This window comes from Numenius arquata, chromosome Z (assembly GCF_964106895.1).
Source record: "Numenius arquata chromosome Z, bNumArq3.hap1.1, whole genome shotgun sequence".
Classification (NCBI taxonomy): Eukaryota; Metazoa; Chordata; class Aves; order Charadriiformes; family Scolopacidae; genus Numenius; species Numenius arquata.
In genome coordinates, this window is record NC_133616.1 from 69,169,029 (window position 1) to 69,190,470 (window position 21,442).

A 21,442-nucleotide genomic window follows, 5' to 3' on the forward strand; every position below is an offset into this window, starting at 1 on the left:
ACAACAGTATTATTTGCAGAAAACAACCACTCATTTTACATCCCTTAAGAAGTAATACAAATTCTCATATGGATTTGTCACACTTTTTCACTGGATCCTCTACATTATCTTGATTTTTTTCTGCTTTGACTTGTTAGGATATTATTCTCTCTCAAAACCTGAACAACAAGTTTTGTAGTATAAATAAAAGATTACTTAGTGTTTCAGGAAGTGAAAAGATATGACAGAGACATTTTGCTGTAATGTTTTGCTTATGTTGCCAAGGGGTTTTATTGCTTTTTCTGATAAACCACTCAATGCTGAGCACACAGAACTGTGATCTGTAAGATTGGCTGCAAACACGGACATTAACTATGTGTGAATGTACCTGTGGAGGAGAATGTGAATTCTCTTCTATGTACACAAATAGGCACACCGACACATTTCTACAAAAAGATATTAAAGAGCTATTTTTGATTAATGATAATACAATAGTAGTGAAACGCTGAATGTATTTCCTCACTAGAAGGATATCCAGCAGTGAGCTCATCCACAGATCTTGCCCATTCCCTAAAACTCTTTCTGATGTCTCACAATTTGGTATTGATTAAAAATGGGTATTTTTAACATAGGAAGCAGTGAATATTTGTTGGGTTGCCACCCTGAACAACCTTTCTAGAATTTTTTTATTAAAAAGCTTTTTTTTTTGTTCTTTAAATGCGTGTTTCCTTTAATAGCTTATCTGAATTAGTACAAAACAAATTAGAAGAAAATGCTTACCTTTCCAGCAGTAGCAAAAAATTCCCCGTCTGGTGAGAATTTCATTAAAGAAACTTGAGAAGCAGTTCTATGAAATAAAAACCATTAAAAATAGAAAATAAGTTTTAAGAACTTTTTCAGAACTGTGAACAGTTTTTTCCCCTTGAGCTCTTTAAAGTGATTTAATTCTTATATGCAAGTATCCATTCTACTGTGTGGAACAACTTTAACAAAGTCCAGAAGGACTAGGAGATAAAATTGAAGCAACACATGGCTGTCATCACACAGGAAAAACAGAAAACCAAAAAGCTGTAGATTAGGATGCTACAATATCCAATATTCCAAAATATCGTAAGAGGAAAAATAGCTGCTAACAGACTAAACTCTATGCAGATATGTTCTATTTCTACCTCACAATCATTTGTATTTCAAACTGATTTCTGCTGTCCCATATTGTCTTCCAACTTATCTGAAAGACGTCTCAATTTCTCATACTTCATACTGATGTAACTCAAGAAAAGAAAAAGACATAAAAAGAATAATAGTAGTTAAGAAGTATCTGAAAGTATTTTTTTTTACATTAAGGGTCACACTAGTAAAAGATGCCACACTAAAATAATCTAAACCTGAGCACAGGGTTCATTTTTGCTGTGTTTCACTTTCATTTGAAATACTAATAAATGAGCTTCTTTTACAGGTTTTTAAGCACTGAGCTGTTGCTTAAGTGACAGGCTTATTAATGGCAACAAGAACATAAAAGAATTTAATTATGCAGCACAAGTATAGTCCACGTTTTCACCTTGGATTTATTAGACATGTATAGCAAGTTGTAAGACCTAACTTTCAGAAAGGATTAAGTTAGCCATCGGGTCAACAAAAGCATGATGCATTTAGTGTGTGCAGTAACAACAGCTAGTGAATTACAAAAGCTATGCATTAAAGAAAGTCAATTTCCACCTAGGTTTAAGCACCATTCTCCTACAAGAGCCAGTATGAAGATGCTTGGGAATGCCTCCTTCTGACATCAAAAATTATTCTGGCAAAGGGTATTACTGCCAGGTATTACAAAGGGTATATCTGCAAAATTACTATGTTGCAAACTTCTTAAGAAACACCTATTCTAAATCTAACTGAACTACAAATTCCAGAAGACATGCAGGCATAAAAGGTGAACTGACAAAGGAAGTTCTGCTGAACCTTTCCAGGACCTACTAGTTCAAAGTACATAACACTTACCAATCTCTCCTCCACAAAAAGAGTTTAAAAGAGGGAAACAGGTGGAGAGCTATGAAGACTTCTGTAAGGTTTATGATACAAATGCAAAACATAATATTGAAGGAACAGAGGAAAGGCAGTATCTGTATGCTCTTGACTACTGCTACCACAACACCAAATTCTAAAACAATACTCATGGCATTCTATCTACAGGCTGACTCCTCCTTTTATTAGGCTGAGAAATGAGGGTCCAAAGGTGTCTCAAATTGAGCAAAGTCTTCAACTTCTTTTATTTAGAAAATCCATCGAATTCAAAGGAAAATTTTTCCATTGTCATTTGGATGGTCTTGGGATTCTGAACACATCCTTGATAAGAGTTAGATAGTACACAGAAAAAGAAACAAACTGAAGGACTGAAAAAGGATTTTGCAGATACATCCAGGGAACTACCCAACTAACTCTGAGTGCTTCATAAGGAATAATTTCAGATGGGCCTGTCCTGCCAGCTACTTCTGAAGACTTCTTTAAGGAGACTGCCATATGATACACTGGTCCCAAGTGAACAGTGCACCTGATGTATTAGAACAATTTTCCTATGGCAGGAAGGACTGTGATTTAAATTGTCTTATAAACTGAGGTACTAAACTAAAACTCTTCTGAATGTACCAATAGAGACACAAAGATTAAAATTACTATCAACATGAATACAAGAAGGGCATTCAGAGATGCAGTAAAACAGTATACATCCATCTTTGCATGACTGTTCCAAATATCCAGAATAAACACAGAAAAAGTAAAAGGTGTGTGAAAGTGGGGAGATGTGCGAGGAGGAAAGAAAAGGGGACATCGAAAGAAGCTTATTTTAATCAGTCCTGCAAGCACAATAATTTTAAAATATGCAGATTTCACCTTACTTCTTGTACAAGGAACAAAATCTACTGCGACAGTCTCAATAGCAGTCTTCCCTCAGTATTTTACTAGTGTTCAATATAATTGAAGAGTCGCCTATGAACATAAACTACTCCAAAACCAATTACAACTGCTCTTGTAGGAAGAAAGAAGCGTCACATTCAAAGGAAACGAGATTTAAACTTATCATATATCAACAATAATTATCAAGTAACAGTATAGAACAGGATTTCACTGAACTACAACTATTTCATCTGAAAAGTACGAATCAGCAAGGAAAAAGGAATTACTTGTCTTTAAACGTGTTTCTTACTTGCATTGCCAGATACACCTCCATTCTCCAAGTCCAACATCTGTTCTTTCACTATTGTCATTATCAGAAAGGTTTTCCAAAGGAACATTGGACCAAAGCTGAAGACAACTGGAACCAGTCAAAAGGCGAGTGCCTAAACCAAATATTTATAACAATATAACTACAATGCAAGTAGCAAAAGACAGACTTGTACAACAAGAGAGAAAAAACACACTTCACAAAGCTGAAACTGCAGAACAAAATATACCAGATATTATCTTGACACCTTTTCTATAGCAAGTTACTATTAACAACAGCATGCTTTTTACACATTCCCCTACACGGATATAGATTGGGTCAATCTTGCAAGAAGATACTCTCATGTAAGACATTTTGATTTGGATATCTACAGTTCAAATACTCAAAATCCATAAAATTTTCAAAGTAGTTATTCTCTAAAAAAAAAAAAAGAAAAAAATCACCTAGAGCTACTGTAGACATCCCCTTTTCAAAACAAATACTTACTATTTAACCATGTTTTTACACACTAGATACTGCTGAGATTAGGATAATTCAGTAAGACCATACAGATGTGGTTAATATTTTGGCTTTCTTGTAACAGCTGACAAATCCACTTTGGCGTTCTTTACCATGCTAGGACAGAACAAAAATATTTTCCTTGTCCCTCCAAACCAGTGAAATTCAAGTAAAAAAATTAGTTGCAGTTTCAAACAGTTAGGCATTTCTTTTATTCTATTCTTACCTGCGGGATCCCATGTTAGATTATGTGCTATGGCTTCCAGTAAGATTTGAGCATTCTTCTGCCACTGATAATGTAACGTCTGAAATTTTAAGTATTCACAAACATTAGCATTAAAATGCTTCCTTCCCCTTTTATGATAGAAATAGTACATCTTCACTGCACTCTCCAACTTTTGTGAAGGATATGTTTACAAATACATTACTGCTTATCTAACAAAAATGAATTAATTCAGCTTTTTAAACAAAATAGCTTTCCATTAATCTGACCATACAAATAGAAGTTTCTAACTTCTTATTTTAAAAATATAGCCTGAAGAAATTCAGTGCATAAAATAATCATCAGAATCTTGATTTTTTTTTTAAAGGGAAGTCCAATTTTATTTTGGGGAAAAAAAAAAGATCTCAAAAATTAAATATATTAAATGCACCTGGTGTTTGCTATTAGTAGTATTGTCAAATTAAAGAATTCCAATAAGGTCAAGATAACATACAAAACACTTTCCCGCTTTTTTTGTTTTTAGTGTACTACAGGACAGTGAACTATCTTCAGATTTTGCATCATTACTTCATTCACTGGAGCAATCTGAGGATTACATTCACAAAATATAGATCTGGTCTATTCACATAATAAGATGCAAAGCTTTTATGCTTTGAATTATAAAAGAAACCAAAATCATTACTGGAAACAATATTAAGAACCAGCAGGTTTTTTTTCTTAATTCACAATGACATTTTTAAAGTAATTATCTACCACTCAATAGACGTGAAAGTTAAAATATAACAACTAAATCTTTCATAGGTTTGGTAGAAAACAGTCAGAAGTACCTGCAGGTAAGTACCTAAATCAAGTATTTCTGGAGCTGTTTGTTTTCTTTTTTTTCTTAATTGCAAGAATGAAATATCGATATTTCTTTAATTGCAAATATTTGAAAGCAAAATCATGAGTGGAGAGTTGGAGAGTGCTTCCTCTATTGCTTACAGTTACTACACTAACTTCGAAGTTTCAAGTTAAGTGTAGTGTTTACCAACACGGAAACATATTCAGGATGGATTCAATGGCTCCAATGATTAAAAAAGTGAGCAGCACTTCCAGTAAGTTCATATGAGCATAGGAAGTCACATTTTACCGTTATTTTATTCTACTGCTTTCCAGTGGTATAAAACATTATATATATATATATTATTTTTTTCAATATCAGTGATTTCATTAATATATAGAATATCACTGGTTTACAGGTACACCAGGAACCATATGACTGAGCTGGTTGGTATAAAGAAGGTTATCCACTATATGGCCATATAAACAAATTACTGATACAAATTAAGAGATCAAACCCCCGAAGAGGGAGACAGAAGCTCCTTGAGCAATTGCTGTCAAAGACCTCATATCGTCATACTGACTTTAATTAGAGTCTAATGCTTCTAATGATAAGAATAATCCTCTTCATTAAGAGGTACGGTTGAATAACTTGCTCTAAAGCATGTTATTAGCCAGAAGTTAAGATTCTGGCTGCTAATTCACTGTCAACGAAACTAAACCACGCTATCAAGAGAATAAGTATTGTTTCTATTCATCATTATAACACTGAAGTATAAGCATTCAGTCAGATATTCCGAAATGGCCATAGACTTTTTGAAGCTATTACAGATTTGACCAACAGCATACAGTCTCATAAACCAAAGTTAAAATAAATATTGTAAAACACAGCAGGACATAAAGGCTACACAGGACAGTTGAAAAAGGAATTCCTATTTAATGGCTATACTCTTTGGAGAACAGTGGCATGCATGTCTTGTTGGGTTCTGGAATATTTCAGTTATGAATTTTAAAGTTAGATGAATCAGTAATATGAAGCATTATAGTAAAACCCATTTCTTTTAAAACTATTTCAAATAACAGGTCTCTGCCCTGCTCCTAGCATTTTCACTTCCCAGGGACCATCTTATCTCTCAATTTTATTCCAGCTTTAAAAGAAGACATCAAAGAAATCCTCGACTTTAAAGCAAACCAGAAAAGTCAGTCAGGCTTTATAACTGAGTAAATGAATTAAGAAGTGATTAATTACTTACATTATGATGACTGCTGTTTGGCTTCAAGAGGTTAACTGGCTCAAAGATACAAATCACATTTCCATAAGAAGCTGCAATCTAAAGCAATTTATATTTATAAGTATATTAACACACACAGAGGAAACAAGTTATAGAACAAACAAGAAAAAAATCCAAGTTTTAGGTTTTACTTTTAACCCTCCTTGTAGATAAATTTGAAGCCCACATCCATATTCCCCTTCAATTACAGAAAAACAACATCTAGCAGAAATCATGAAGCAAGTGTTGACGATAACAAAAAAATACAATTCTTTATTTATACTTTAGTCCTGCTGAACTACGGAGAGTAAAGGTGGACATGGGTATTTTTATTTTTTTTTAATCAGATCTATAATCAATACTTTTCACATTAAATTAGGTAAACATTCAAAGGAGTCTGCTGAGTTCACATTCTCAGAAATAGAAACAATATTAGTCCAGGGTACTTTTGTGGACTTCCCTGGCATAAGAACATGCTACATTATAAAAGTAAATTCAGAAGACACAAGCTATACAACCTAAACACCCAATGCAGAGAATTGCAGAACAGAAGAATGACTAAATGTTAACATTAAATTCAAAAAAAGTTGCAGTATGGTCATCTTTAATTCGTATTTCAAAGACTTATACCATCAGTGGTATCAGGCACCCTAAACTTGCATTAAGAGAAAATTAAGTGTGTTTTATCTCAAGATATCTCCATAAAAGCAAGCTTAAAAAATGTGCTAAGAAGAGCCAAACCAAGCCAAATGTATGTTAAAGACCCCAGGGCAGAGAGCCTGAGTCATCACATGGCAACGTTGCCTAAAACTACTCTGAATTACAAATTTACAAAACTGAAGGGGTTTGCACAGGTCATGCATAATGGACATCCCTCATTCTGAAGTGATGCTTGATGTTATAAGGAGCACATCTACAGTTCTGTTACGCTGTAATAGTCAATTTCCTATTTCTGTGAAATTCTGGCTCAGAAAGCATCCACAGGTCTCTCTTAACAACATTAAACTCAGTCACTTTACACAATACATTTTGTTTCCAGTATCAGTCACAACTTTTAGGAAAAAAAAAAAAAAAAGCACTGTCATACCTAAGGTGTTAATGTTATTTACAGATCTGTTAATTACAGATGTACATGATCTGTACAGGTCCATACAGATCCTAAAATCCATAGATTTGTACCTTCAAGAGAAACCCTCTGCATTAAAAAAAAACAGATAAATAAATTTCTATAACACAAACAACCCAAACATCAGCCTGACCCAAAAATGCCAGGAATAATTTTGTCACAGTTGCAAAACGCCTGAAGAAACTTTTTCCTTACATCTCAAACTACTATTTGCCCTCTAATTCTCTTTAACTACCTCATTCTTTTATTATCATAATTCCTTTCCACACCCCAACAGCAAGAAGTTTTATATAAAATCATCATCAGATTTTTCTTTTCTCCATTTTTCCAACTGTGGAAAGTTCTTCCATTTTTTTATTGTTTAGTGGGTTTTTAAGACAAATTAATATTAGCATGACAAGATGCTACACAGCTAGACTAACAGTGTCCAGAGCAACTGCTACCCACTGAAAGTCTCCACAGGCTTCCACAATGATACAGCCACTCTGGCTAGCTCTCACTTGGCACGCCACCAAAAAAGAATAAGGCAAATTTGTGCTGAAGACAATACCACAATAAACACCCAGTCATCAACCAAATATCTATTGTAGTCCAGATTCCTGTTGTTAGAAATAAGATATGCAGAAAAACCTTACTGAGTTACAAGAGAGAGGTTACAGTCGTTCCTGATGATAGGCAGTAAGTGCACCCTCAGCAAGCCTGCAGATAACAGAGATGAGTGGTGCAGCTCATTTGCTAGAGGGAAGGGATGTCACCCAGAGGGACCTTGGCAGGCTTGAGAAATAGTCCTATGTGAACCACATGAAGTTCAACAAGGACAAGTGCAAGGTCATACATCTTGGGCAATCTCTAGTATCAATATACACTAGGTGAATGTATGGATTGAGAGCATTCCTGAGGAAAAGGATTTAGAGACAGTAGTGGATGAGAAGCTGGACATGAGATAGCAAAGTGTACTTGCAGCCCAGAAAGAAATCACATCCTGGGCTGCAGCAGAAGCATAGTGGACACCAGGGCAAGGGAGGTGATTCTCCCCCTCTACTCCACTCTCATGAGACCCCACCTGGAGTACTGCGTCCAGCTCTGCAGCCCTCAATACAAAAAAAAAAAAAAAAAAGACATGGACCTGTCAGAGCGGGTCCAGAGGAGGGTCACAAAAATGATCAGAGGGTGCAGCACCTCTCCTATGAGGACAGGCTGAGAGAGTTAGGGTTGTTCAGCCTGGAGAAGAGAAGGCTCCGGGAAGACCTCACTGCAGCCTTCCAATACTTAAAGGGGACATACATGAAAGTTGGAGAAAGACTTTTTACCAGGGCTTTTACCAATAGGACAAGGGATTATGGCTTTCAACTAAAAGATAGTAGATTTAGATTGGACATAAGGAAGAATTTTTTTTTTTTTTTTACAATGAGGATGGTGAGAAACTACAATAGGTTGTCCAGAGAGGTTGTAGATAGCCCATCCCTGGAAACATTCAAGGTCAGGTTGGATGGGGTTTTGAGCAATGTGATCAAGTGACAGATGTCCCTGCCCACGACGGGGGGGTGCGTGTAGGAGGGGGTTGACTAGATCATCTTTAAAGGTCCCTTCCAGCCCAAACCATTCTAAGACTCTTCTTGCACTGCCATTAAGAATATAGCATCAGTCCTTGGGTGACAACTTTGTCCACTGTCACCATTTTGTCTAAAGTAGCAGAATCAGGTACTCATTATATAGAGTTTTAGTATAATCCAAATAGTTTCTTGATACACTTATGGTTTTTTCCAGCATGCCTACATATTGCATATTCTCATTCATCAAAAGGTCTGTAACTCCTACTAAGTTACATTATCACTCACTACCAAACAGCAGAAAAAGAAAATTAAAATAAAAAAAAAAAAATCACAACTCCTTTGAAACAAACCCACAGACTGCCTACTAAAAAAACAAAGAAAAAGATCCTACCCTAGTATAGTTTGTGAAATTATAAACCCTGGATTCAAAACTGAGCTCTCATACTCAAAATAATTAGTAGTTCTACCTACGAAAAAAAGCCCTACTTAAAAAATACCTTATTTAACAGACTTACTGGTTTTATTTACCGATTTTCTATAGGTAATCTCTTAGCATGTAAACTAAATTAAATTTTTAATTAGTACCTATATTTTCTTTGACATCAGTAAAACAGTTTGTTCCATAAAGAAAAGACTTCATATACATTGTAAGACTGCAGTCACCAGCCACGATGCAAACAACTTTGATTGAACATTTCAAATGATCTGAAGCTAGGACCACCTTCTTGTACCTTGTCAGATATTTGTACAAGCCAAACCATGAAAACAAAATTTTGTCAGGTTATCATTAAAAGTTTTGGTCTAAATTCTTATGTTCACTAGAGGGGGTGGAAAAAGGCTTGTAGCTAGCATCGTGTGGGAGAAGACCAAGTACTGTACCCACTTACAAATAAATTGTTGATTACCAAGTTGCCTACAATCAGAGGCAAGTAACTGGATTCAGTTGCCTAAGACTAAATTCTCCTGCTTGTGAAACTAGTCCTTTTTAAAAAAGCTTAGATACATACACATACAGACACATGTATATATAAACATGTATGTACATGCTTTCTTGGGATGATTAAGAATTCTTGTCTATTTTCTTCCCCCTCATTTTTGGAGATGGAGAATTAAGTTTATCCAAAACTAGACTAGGAAAAGAAAAGATGGTGCCTTGTTCCCCCTACCCTTCATAGCCAAGGGAGAGGGGTCATACCGCAACTTCTAAGCTGCTGTTACTTTAAAATAGCTTCACAAGGCACTAGCTTCCTAATAAACCACAATTAGATTTAGGGGGCAAGGATGGAGAAAAAATTCAACTCATTACTTTCTTAACAAGCAAATGAATCTTTTACAAACCAATTCTGTCATCCAAAGGGAGAAAGACAGAGATCCTGCAAAGACAATAAAGGCCAGCTATTATGGAGAAAATACTTGACAGCAATTCTCTGTAAAATAAAAAATTAAAAAGGTGCACAATTAATAAACTATATAACTGGATGCTGTCTAAAAAGGTTCAAAATTGCAGCCTGAATAGCTAAATTATTTGCACTTTGCTTCTTCCCACAGATTTTAAACAACAAAGAATATGGACTTAAACTGAAGAGAAATCTGTGTGTCAATACTGATGAAGAAGCTGTAAGAAGAAATTCCATCCTTGCAACAGCAAAGTAGAAATGTATTGATCAATCCAGTCAATAAGTAGATTCCTAGCCATTCACTGCTTAGTATTTCAGCACTCTGCAAATATGTCTACTCTAATTGCTAATAGCAAACAATACCAACTCTCAAAATCAAAATGACCACATAGGTCCACTTACGAAATGAAAAAATTCTAAAGCTTGATCTAAGCTTGATCATTTGATATATTCATCTGTGTTAATTTACAATTCAAGGACAGTTTGTCACTTAAACGCATACAGAACTGCTAGTGTGCAGTCAAGATGACCTTACAAATTTGCAGAAAAAATTTCTAAGATTAACTGTGATATGTGATCTGCATGTGTATTTCACCATTTATTAATATACAGCCAGTGAACTCAAAAAAACTTTCTAGTTAACAGCAACCAATGGAGAAACACATGCAGTCTTTATGGCTACAAGGTACCAAAGAGGGAACATTTCCTCATTTTCATTTATGCTCCTTCACTACCGTTGCAAGTGTTCACCTCTCAAAGATTAAAAAGCAGGAATGAAAAGTGGCTGGGGATCACTATCATAGACTTCATGTGTAAATATGAACTGGTTTCCATGCAGAGGTCTTGTCTCAAGATGGACACCAGAATCTAACTAAAGCTCTCATCAGCTCATAAGGCTTGTACTGATGTGCAGAAGGCTCACATTATCTCCTCACTAGGACAGGCCTAAAGCAACAAAGTGAAAAAACCAAACCCTCAGCTGAGCCAATTTGTACCCAGACACATTTCCTACTGTGTCTGTGAATAGCTTAATCACACTGTGACATCCCAATGGAGAGTTACCTGGTTATTTTTTTTACTGTGACAGAATAATTAAGACAGACCTCTGTAAAAAGGACTTGGAACCTAGTAGTGTCTAAAACACAACACTTCTGATCCAGTTTATCTACCTAACAAAAAGAAAAGCTGAGAATTCTAGAAAGCAAAACCCTGTCCCAGAGCAATTTTAAGCCTTTATGAATTGCTTGAAAGGGATACCATTTTTCTGGACGACCTGAAAGTGAGTTTTGTGGAAGTACTCCTCCGGTGCCAGCCACTAAAATCTGAAAGCATGTCAGTGACACAGCCAGTAGTGTGAAGTAGTGAATAAATTACCTTTGCTTCCACCTTACACACTTTAGTCAAATTCTTGCTATCTTGTCTATGCAGCCCTGTGCACATCTATAGCTTCCTGTGCAGCTCTACATATCTTCTACAACCTCCTATCTATGGTTACTATTTCACATTCACTGTGCTGCTTTCCACAAATAAAGACATGAAGCAATTGGCCATTTTAGTATTCACTCCTCTGTATTTGCTTTAACTTGCAAGTATCCACACTCTTGAGAAGGTGCTTAACGTGACAGTGCCAGAACACTATTAGAAATACTGTTCTACTTACCTTCCCCTGTTGCATCGAACAGTCCACACATCCCACCTGAATGTTTCCATGTTTTGCTCCAGGAATTATCTGTAATCTTTCAAAGTCAGTCCCCAATACCACAATATCACATCCTGATGCATATGCCTAAAAAAACCAAACAAACAAACAAACAAACAAAAAAAAAAAACAAAAAAGAAATAAGAATTAAGTAAAGCTTTGGCTATTTTCGGCATCTTGGTTAAGTATAACACAGCATAGCTCACGCGCCCTATCCAAGTAGAACACTATAGACAGAAATATAGAGGTATTTGCAGAGATGAAACAGACGTCAACATTTTAAACCAAGCAACAGAAGTGGCAAATTACTGTCCCTCCATGCTTTGAAGTGCATTACAACACTTGTGTAACAAGCAAACAGTGATTCAAGACAGAAGAGGCAAAAAAGATGGAGTTATGAAAACATCTAAGAGAAAGCAAAAATAATGAAGAAAAAATTCACGCAAAGGAGGAGAAAGTAGTATTTTTCCTAGACCGAAGACAGAGGCATTTAAAAATAAATCTTTGAAAATGGGGAACAGAACAGAGGAGCTAAAATGGTACAAAGCATTTACTAGGGAATTTAGTAAAGGAAAAATTCAAGAGGTTAACAGAATGAAGCTTAGTTATAGATAAGTTAAGCTGTGCTTTCAGACTGGTGAAGTCTCCTGTCACTTACACTCCATGGATTAATTTCAGTCTTTCTTAAATCTATATTTTCACTAAGTAATTTGATATATCTAACACATTCACAAAGCCAGGTGATTGAGTACTGCAATGTCCGAGTCAAAATTTCTTATCTTTATGCAAGTTTTATTAGAAACTGAGCACAGATTAAAATGGAGACAAAGATTAAACATTGCAGAAACATGTGGAAACAATAGTGAGCAGAATCATCCAATAAGCCTAAGAATATAGCATTCAAGGATGAAAGTCCTAGAATAAGGAATGCACATCCATTAAAATGTTAAAGTCAGAAAGCCAGCAACAAAATTAAGAGAAAAAAAATAGTATTCTGTCAGAGAGCAAGAGAATGCTAAAAGGGCCAAAAATGCCATTTTAGTTGGCCAAAAGATTCCAGAGCAGAACAGTCTCACAAAAACTGCAGATGGAAGACCTCTGTATACTGACAGAAATGATCATGCCTTACAACCAGCCCTACTAATTTCTCCTATATTAACTAAAAACACTTGAGTTGAAAAAAAAAAAAGCAGAAATAGTGAATGTTAGCTTTACAAATTTGAAATCTGAATATCATGTTTTCAGGTGTTTCATGTGAAAGAGTACTTTTAGCCAAGCCTGACCTTAACTATCATACCATTACATACTTTAAAATAAATAAATAAAAAAAAAATATGGAGATCTCAGTCAAAAGACAATTTTCCCCACAAAGGGTTTGGTAATATTTCACAAAACAACCTTACCCAGAGGGCTGAGATCACCCTTCTCAGCCAATATTCAGTTATTACTTTCCAGTCAGCAGACCACCAGCCACCCTTAAGATAACCTGACAATTGAAAATTCTGCCTAGAATGCTTCTGCATTCTAAATATAACCATGTATTTATTTATGATCATTCATTGGCCAGGTTTTTCAGCTTCCTGTCCTGTCCCCTCTTCAACTTCAAGAAGAGGTTTTAAGTAGTGTAATTCCTCCTGTCAAAAAAGCAGCATTTATTACAGATTGATGTACTAAACTGCAGGCTGTAAAGCCTCATTTAAAACTCATTCCAAAAGAGGAGACGGAGTCCTACTTTTTGTTCAAATGTTAAAAGTGATTATTTGGATATCAAAATGGTATGAACTTTGGACCTGTTCTTCACACAACATATTTTTCATTAGTTAAAAACCATCTCACCTGGTGACTCACTGATTAAGTCCCTAGTCCACTGGGCAAAGGTTATTCAGAAGTACCGTATAGACAATTTTTCTCAAAGCCATTTTGTTGAATTTAGTATTCCGTATGGAGGCAATTTTAAAGGGGGGTGGGAAGCTTAATTTAAAAAGAGAGTATGGCTTTCACAGAATCACAGAATATTTTTGGTTGGATGGGACCTTTGAGATCATCAAGTCCAACCAACAACAAAACAAACAAAAAAAACCCAAACCAAAACACCACCAAAACCAAAAAAAAAAAACCCAAAAAAATCCCAGAACACCAAACACCAAAACCAAACCAAACACCCACAACCACACACCACCCCACCCACAAACAGACACAAACCAACAATCTCGGGCACTAGAGCATGCCCTGAAGTGCCACGTCTACACGTCCCTTAAATACCTCCAGGGATGGCGACTCCACCACCTCCCTGGGCAGGCTGTTCCAGTGCCTGACCACTCTCTCAGTAAAGTAATTCTTCCTAATATCTAATCTAAACCTCCCCGATGCAACTTCAGACCATTTCCTCTGGTCCTGTCTTTATTCCCTTGGGAGAAGAGACCAACACCCACCTCTCTACAACCTCCTTTCAGGTAGTTGTAGAGGGCAATGAGGTCTCCCCTCAGCCTCCTCTTCTCCACACTAAACACACCCAGTTCCCTCAGCCTCTCCTCATAGGACTTGTTCTCCAGACCCCTCACCAGCTTGGTGGCTCTCCTCTGGACACGCTCCAGCAGCTCAATGTCCTTCTTCTAGTGAGGGGCCCAGAACTGAACACAGTACTCGAGGTGAGGCCTCACCAGGGCTGAGTACAGAGGCACGATCACTTCCCCACTCCTGCTGGCCACGCTATTCCTGATACAGGCCAGGATGCTGTTGGCCTTCTTGGCCACCTGGGCACACTGCTGGCTCATGTTAAGCTGGCTGTCCACCAACAGCCCCAGGTCCTTTTCTGCTGGGCAGCTTTCCAGCCACTCTTCCCCAAGCCTGTAGTGTTGCCTGGGGTTGTTGTGACCGAAATGCAGGACCCAGCACTTGGCTTTATTAAACCTCATCACATTGGCCTTGGCCCGTTGATCCAACCTGTCCAGGTCCCCCTGTAGAGCCTGCCGACCCTCAAGCAGATCAACACTCCCACCTAGTTTGGTGTCATCCGCAAACTTACTGAGGGTGCACTCAATCCCCTTATCCAGATCATCAATAAAGATATTAAACAAGACTGGCCCCAAAACTGAGCCCTGAGGGACACCACTGGTGACCGGACACCAACTGGATTTCACTCCATTAATCACAGCTCTCTGGGCACGGCCATCCAGCCAGGTCTTTACCCAGTGAAGAGTACACTTGTCTATACCATGATTCACCAGCTTCTCCAGGAGAACGCTGTGGGGGACGGTGTCAGAGGCCTTACCAAAGTCCAGGTAGACAATGTCCACAGCCTTCCCCGCATCGAGAAGGCGGGTCACACGGTCATAGAAAGAGATCAAGTTGGTTAAGCAGGACCTCCCTTTCATAAACCCATGCTGGCTGGCCCTGAGCCCTCGGCTGCCCTGCACTTGCCGTGAGAGCTCACTCAAGATGATCCTCTCCATGATCTTTCCTGGTACCAAGGTCAGACTGACAGGCCTATAGTTTCCCGGATCATCCTTCCGGCCCTTCTTGTAGATGGGCATCACATTGGCCACCCTCCAGTCATCTGGTACCTCTCCTGTTGACCAAGATTGTTGATAGATAATGGAGAGAGGCTTGGTGAGCTCTCCCGCCAGCTCTCCGAGTACCCTTGGGTGAATCCCACCCGGCCCCATGGACTTATGTGTGTCCAGGTGCATAAGCAAATCATTAACTACTTCCTCCTGGATTACAGGGGGGTTCTTCTGCTCTCCATCCTTATCTTCCAGCCCAGGAGGCTGAACACCCTGGGGGTAGCTGGTCCAACTATTGAAGACAAAGGTAAAGGCGGCATTAAGTATCTCAGCCTTCTCCTCATTCTTGGTCGCAATGTTTCCCCCCACATCCAGTAAGGGATGGAGATTCTCCCTGACTCTCTTTTTGTTGACGTATTTATAAAAACTTTTTTTGTTGTCCCTTATATTAATGGCCAGGTTGAGTTCCAGCTGGGCTTCTGCCTTCCTAATTTTTCCTCTGTATAACCTAACAAGATCTCTGTACTCTTCCTGAGTTGCCTGTCCCTTCTTCCAAAGGTGGTAAACCTTCCTTTTTCCCCCCCTAAGTCCCATCAAAAGCTCTTTGTTCAACCAGGCAGGCCATTTTCCCCACCCTTTAATCTTGCACCTCATGGGGACAGCCTACTCCTGGGCCTTTACGATTTCCTTCTTGAAGAGTGTCCAGCCTTCCCGGACCCCTTTGCCCCACAGGATTATCTCCCAAGGGACCCTCCCAACCAGGGTTCTAAACAGGCTAAAGTCCATCCTCCAGAAGTCCAAGGTGGAGGTTTTGCTAACCCCCTTCCTTACCTCACTCAGAATTGAAAACTTGACGATTTCATGATTGCTAAGACCAAGACGGCCTCCGACCTCCACATCTCCCACTATGCCTTCTTTGTTTGTGAAAAGTAGGTCTAGCAAGGCACCTCCCCTGGTAGGCTCTCCTACCATTTGTGTCAGGAAGTTATCTTCCATACACTCAAGGAACCTCCTAGACTGCCTGCTCTCTGCTGTGTTATATTTCCAGCAGATATCGGGTAGGTTGAAGTCCCCAAGCTTTATTGGGATATGTCTTTACAAGACTGAAAAGCTCACCTGCTCTTCTGTATGCCCCTCTAAGCCTCATCCTCACTTCATAAACTTACTAGACTAGATTTCTCCCATCTGGTTCTCCCCATTTCTAGCTTCACAGGCAAGCCTGAGATCATGTAGTGTCACAACACTATAATATTTTTACCATGGTGAGCAACAACTGGCATTACCAGTAACACACACCATTAACAGCGATCCTGAAGTTCCTAAACTAACCATTTTAATGGGATCAAGAACTCGTTCAGTTTTAACACGCTAAAAAAAAAAATAAATCTTAGAATCATTAGAGTTGGAAAGGACCTTAAAGAACATCTAGTTCCAACCCCCCACCCCGGCAGGGACATCTCCCACCAGACCAGGTTGCTCAAAGCCCCATCCAGCCTGGCCTTAAACATTTCCATGGATGGAGCATTTACAACTTCTCTGGGCAAGCCTCACCACCCTCAAAGTGAAAAATTTCTCCCTGATATCTAATCTAAATCTACCCTCTTCTAGTTTGAAGCCATTACCTGTTGTCCTATCACTACATGGCCTTGTAAAAAGTCCCTCTCCAGCTTTTTTTGTAGGCCCCCTTCAGACACTGGAAGACCACTACAAGGTCTCCCCCGAGCCTTCTCTTCTCTGGGCTGAACAACCCCAACTCTCTCAGCCCATCTTCAAAGGAGAGGTGCTCCAGCGCTCTGGTCATCTTCATGGCCCTCCTCTGCACCCTCTCCAACAGGTCCATGTCCTTCTTCAGTCTTGAATCCTGAGTACACTTGGCATTTTGCACTGGAAGAACTCTAAAGTAACTATTCAACATTACACATAGGAGTCTTTAGGAGGTGGTATATTCATCAATGTATCAGGAACAAGGATTTAAAATAGTATCAGAACTCAGGCTATCGCCTGCTACCTCGGGCCGTGCTGGACAGCAGTAGCTCAAAGAGGTATGCAAACATACTAGACTTCTTGTTTCCTGAAAACATTCCCTTTATCAATATGAATTCTTGTCCAAGAGCTATAGCTCCTTCTACCTTTTGCTATGTTTAAACATGGCTATTATTTTATGTTTAATAATTTCTTGCCCAACTTCATGTGCTGTGTGTTTAAAAAAAAAAAAGTTTCATTAAATCAGGATGAAATTTCTGAAGAAGAGCTGGGGCACATCTTCTCATCCTAGCGGTTCCCAGTTCCAACACTTGTAAGTGCACTCGTAGGTATCCAGACCAGGGTGGGGGTGAGAGAAATGCCCTTTTAAAATCTTATTCTTGGAAGAAAAATACAGTCATTTCATCCTTTCATTCTGGTAATTCCCACATTACCTGAAAAAAAAATTGACATTTGGGGAAAAAAAAATCACTTCTGACATCAGTCTATTCAGATGGATTAGAACATTAGATCATACTTAGTCACATTGACTTCCCAATCCCCAATAAGCTGCAGAACCACTGACCAGCTCATAAGCCTGTAGAGCTGATCTGTCCCCAAAGAGGTAGGAAGGGGAAGAAAAAGCATTTTCAAAGAGCTTCCAAATATAACTACAGCCAAGCAGAAGGATGATGACTTGGAAGTTATTTTTGATGTTTAGTCAATGTTTGTCTGCAGGAGAACCACAATGTCAAAGATAAAAGGCATGGGATGCAGAGGGGAAGGAAGCTATATATTTCAGAGAAACAAACATGACTGAATAGAAGGTACCGAAGGTGTCTGGCAAATGAAACTGCAACAGGCTCCCCCTTTTCTACTGTTGCCTACCATCCCAGTCTCATTACACTTTATACTTACCAGACACTTTAGGAGGGAAGCTTTAGTGTTCCCCACCTCCTAAGGTGTCCTTCCTTTGGTTCTTTACTGTCCTCATTGCAACTCATCCATTAGACTGTCTTTGTGCTCAGAAGTCACTTCCTCATACACACTGAAACCCAGACTCCTGTTCTGAATGAGGTTTCTAAGCAGGAGTACCCTATCGATACATTTCTCTAAAACGAGCACAAAACTAAGTCCTGGACTAATTTTACATTTGCATTGTTTTAATCTCAGAAAATTGTATGAGGTATTTTAGCATAGTAAATGGAAGTCAGTACTCAGGATTAAGGGATGCTTTCTATACCCTAACAGATACAACAGATTCAGATCTGTTCTCAGATACAACAAAAATGAATTCTGTCTACCACTCAACTTTACTTTTTACTGCCAGACTTGTCCACAATAGCTCACGTCACCCATTTTCATTTGACAGAAGCTACTGATTGTATTTTTATGAGCTATGGAAACTACAGAAAAAAAAAAAAAAAAGGTAATTCAAGTGTTCTATAATGTGTAGGGCAAGAACCACTTTCAGAGCATAAGCATTTTTTGTACCTACACTCTTGTCTACATCACATTGCCCTTGCCAGGGGAGGATAGAGGGAGCGCAGGAGAAGGGGCACAAAATGCTGTTGTACATTTCAACTAGGAAAGAATTCCTAAATATATATTTTTTGAAAAAAAAACCCAAGATGCCATTTTAAAGCAAGCAAAGCCTCTAAATCTGATTTTGGCAAGCCATAAAAGCCTTTCACCTTAAGAATGTCCTAGAATATTTACAAGAAAGTTGTCTTTGCACAATGGGACAAGCAGATAATGTTGACATTATCATGTTCTTGGAATGTTTATTAAACAATGCTTTGTTCTTCTGTTACACAAATAAACAAGATAGAACTAGTTCAAGCTGCATGAACATGGTTTTCACTAGCTGTTGACACAGCAAAACAAGCCTGAAATTAGGAAGTGAAAGATGTTTCAGACCTGTGAAAATAAACATGACTTTGTATGTAGTACTGGGTTTTCACACAATTTCCACCCATTCTTTTAATCAGATTTCAGCTTTTACTTCTAAAATTATATTTCTTTGGACAAGACTAACAGATATTTTGACAATAACAGTGCTTTAAAAGCATTTTAGTTTTAACAGAAAGTAGTATAGACAATTGACCTATTCCAATATGAACTACTCCAATTTCTTTCTAAACTGAAAGCCTGATATATACAGCTCTTAAAAACAGAGAATGGTACAGGCAAATCAGACTCTACTCTCAAGAGAAGAAAAACAAATGAACTTGACCTCTTACATAGCATAGCACCTCTAAAGTGATTATTTCCCTTTATACTCAACCCTCCTTATACATTTCTTCTATGTACTGCCATACAAGGTTTTTGCTATAGTTTCTACTACAGCTAGCTAGGGACTGTCAAATTATGTCACACAAACTTTATTTAACCTACATCTCTTACACAAAGGGCACAAGCACACCCACCATAAATGCCAGCTATTATCCACAGGTGAATGCAGTACTATGTGTGTGCACACATATGCATTTATAAAGTCTTATATATGTAACACATGCAAATATACTGGATGAACGTACAGACTAGGAAGATAATCCAGAACTCAGTGCTGAGCACAAGGTCATATAGAACCACCCAGCTGAAGCAGACCAAGGGACCACACTTAACAGTTCATAGTAACTTATTTGGAAATCTTCTCTCCCCACTACAGCTATGCTGAAAACTTACCAGTTCAACAACCCACACCATCTTTTGCTTCTTTTGTTTTGCAACTGATTCAGTTACTGCATCCAAGGTAATCATCGAGGCCATTTTTATCACTGACACGTTCTTATGTCCCTTGCGAACGAAACAAAGCAAGTCCCAAAGGTCAGGATGCCAGGCCTCACAACCAAATTCACCGATTAAGAGGATTTTATTGGAATTCTATAATAGCTGAATGATATTTCTATAGTATGTTTGAAACGGGAAGTTTACAATAGGTATCTTTATGACCTTTACAACCATTATACCTTAGGGAGGATTCATTTCCCAATTTAAAAAAGCGTTGTAGACCAGGAACCAAAACATACTACCAAAAAGATGGAAAAATCCACATTTATTAAAATTGAGCACATAAATGTAATACATTCTCAGTCTGCAAGGGCTAAACACTGCTTATGTGCAACACAAATAGGCACAAGTGGGAGAGGAATATTTCCTTGTGTATTACTTCTCTTATTTTTTCCTCCCTCCTCATTGGTTCCTCTTCTAAGAAAAGCAGACAACAAAGGTCATTCTTTTGAAAAGCAAAGATAAAAAATAAAGGCAAATAAATCTATTAACTGGGTGATGCTACAATAATACCTGTATTTTTCTCCTTTGCACAGAATGGTCAAAATAAAAAAGAACAGTCACCATGAACCACATAGTACCTTGCTGAATTACTCTATTAAAAAAAAAAATCTGACCCGTGCAGATATAAATTGGTACTAGTCTTTTTAGCATGGTCTCTCCCCACCTCCATTATTATATCAGAACTTATTGTAGTCTAAGAACTACATTTAAACATCTTATTTAAAAAGAAATAAAATCGTTCATTAAGAAGATTAATTAAATTTAAGAAATATTCTTTTACCATCCTTGGAAAAAACAAGCCAACCTTCTAATCTATCAAAAGTACTTAACTAATATACTTCCTTAAGTGGCAAATTGACTTGCTATGTACTTCAAATCAAGTCTCACTGAAACTACACTTTTCATTGAAGTATGAAGCGGTCTTATCCTTTTTTTTTTTTTTCCCTTAAGATTAATTCAGTTAAAAAACCAATTCATTTCTTAAGCTCAGAATAGGTTAACCGGAACATGGCGGGGGGGGGCGGGGGGAGGGGAGGAAGAGTATCAAAAAGGTTTCCTTTCCTTTTCTAAATCACAATCAAGAAGCAAGAGTAAACAGTATAACTTCTCATGTGACTCTTATGAAGTCAGTTCATTTTCTTGACTAGAGATACGCATAGAGTTCTAAATACAAATATTAAGTATTTTCTAGACAGATAAGTAACAATTTTATTGAGCCACAGAATCTACTTTTATTTATTAAACAAAGATTTCTAGCTTTGTAAAATTATATCAAAAATTTTTACAAAGCTGGAAACCTTATATATCACCATCCAGCATCTTCAGAAAATGCAGTGTGATCTTGACCAAACTGATCGAAAAAATACATTTTCCAAGTGCTTTTCAACTTAACATCTAAAGT

General features: G+C 37.8%; 1 protein-coding gene across 5 annotated transcripts in view; it reads right to left on the reverse strand.

The window, feature by feature from the left end:
• The window catches only part of DMXL1 (Dmx like 1), an 84,042-nt gene that overhangs the window by 59,440 nt on the left and 3,160 nt on the right, over positions 1-21,442 (reverse strand). For all 5 annotated transcript variants that reach the window (XM_074166325.1, XM_074166326.1, XM_074166324.1 and 2 more), the window contains exons 2-7: positions 11,741-11,866; positions 5,998-6,064; positions 4,702-4,706; positions 3,918-3,996; positions 3,176-3,308; positions 760-826 (exon numbers count right to left, since the gene is read on the reverse strand). In XM_074166325.1, the coding sequence (XP_074022426.1) occupies positions 760-826; positions 3,176-3,308; positions 3,918-3,996; positions 4,702-4,706; positions 5,998-6,064; positions 11,741-11,866 (477 nt within the window). The remainder of the gene's footprint in view (positions 1-759; positions 827-3,175; positions 3,309-3,917; positions 3,997-4,701; positions 4,707-5,997; positions 6,065-11,740; positions 11,867-21,442) is intronic.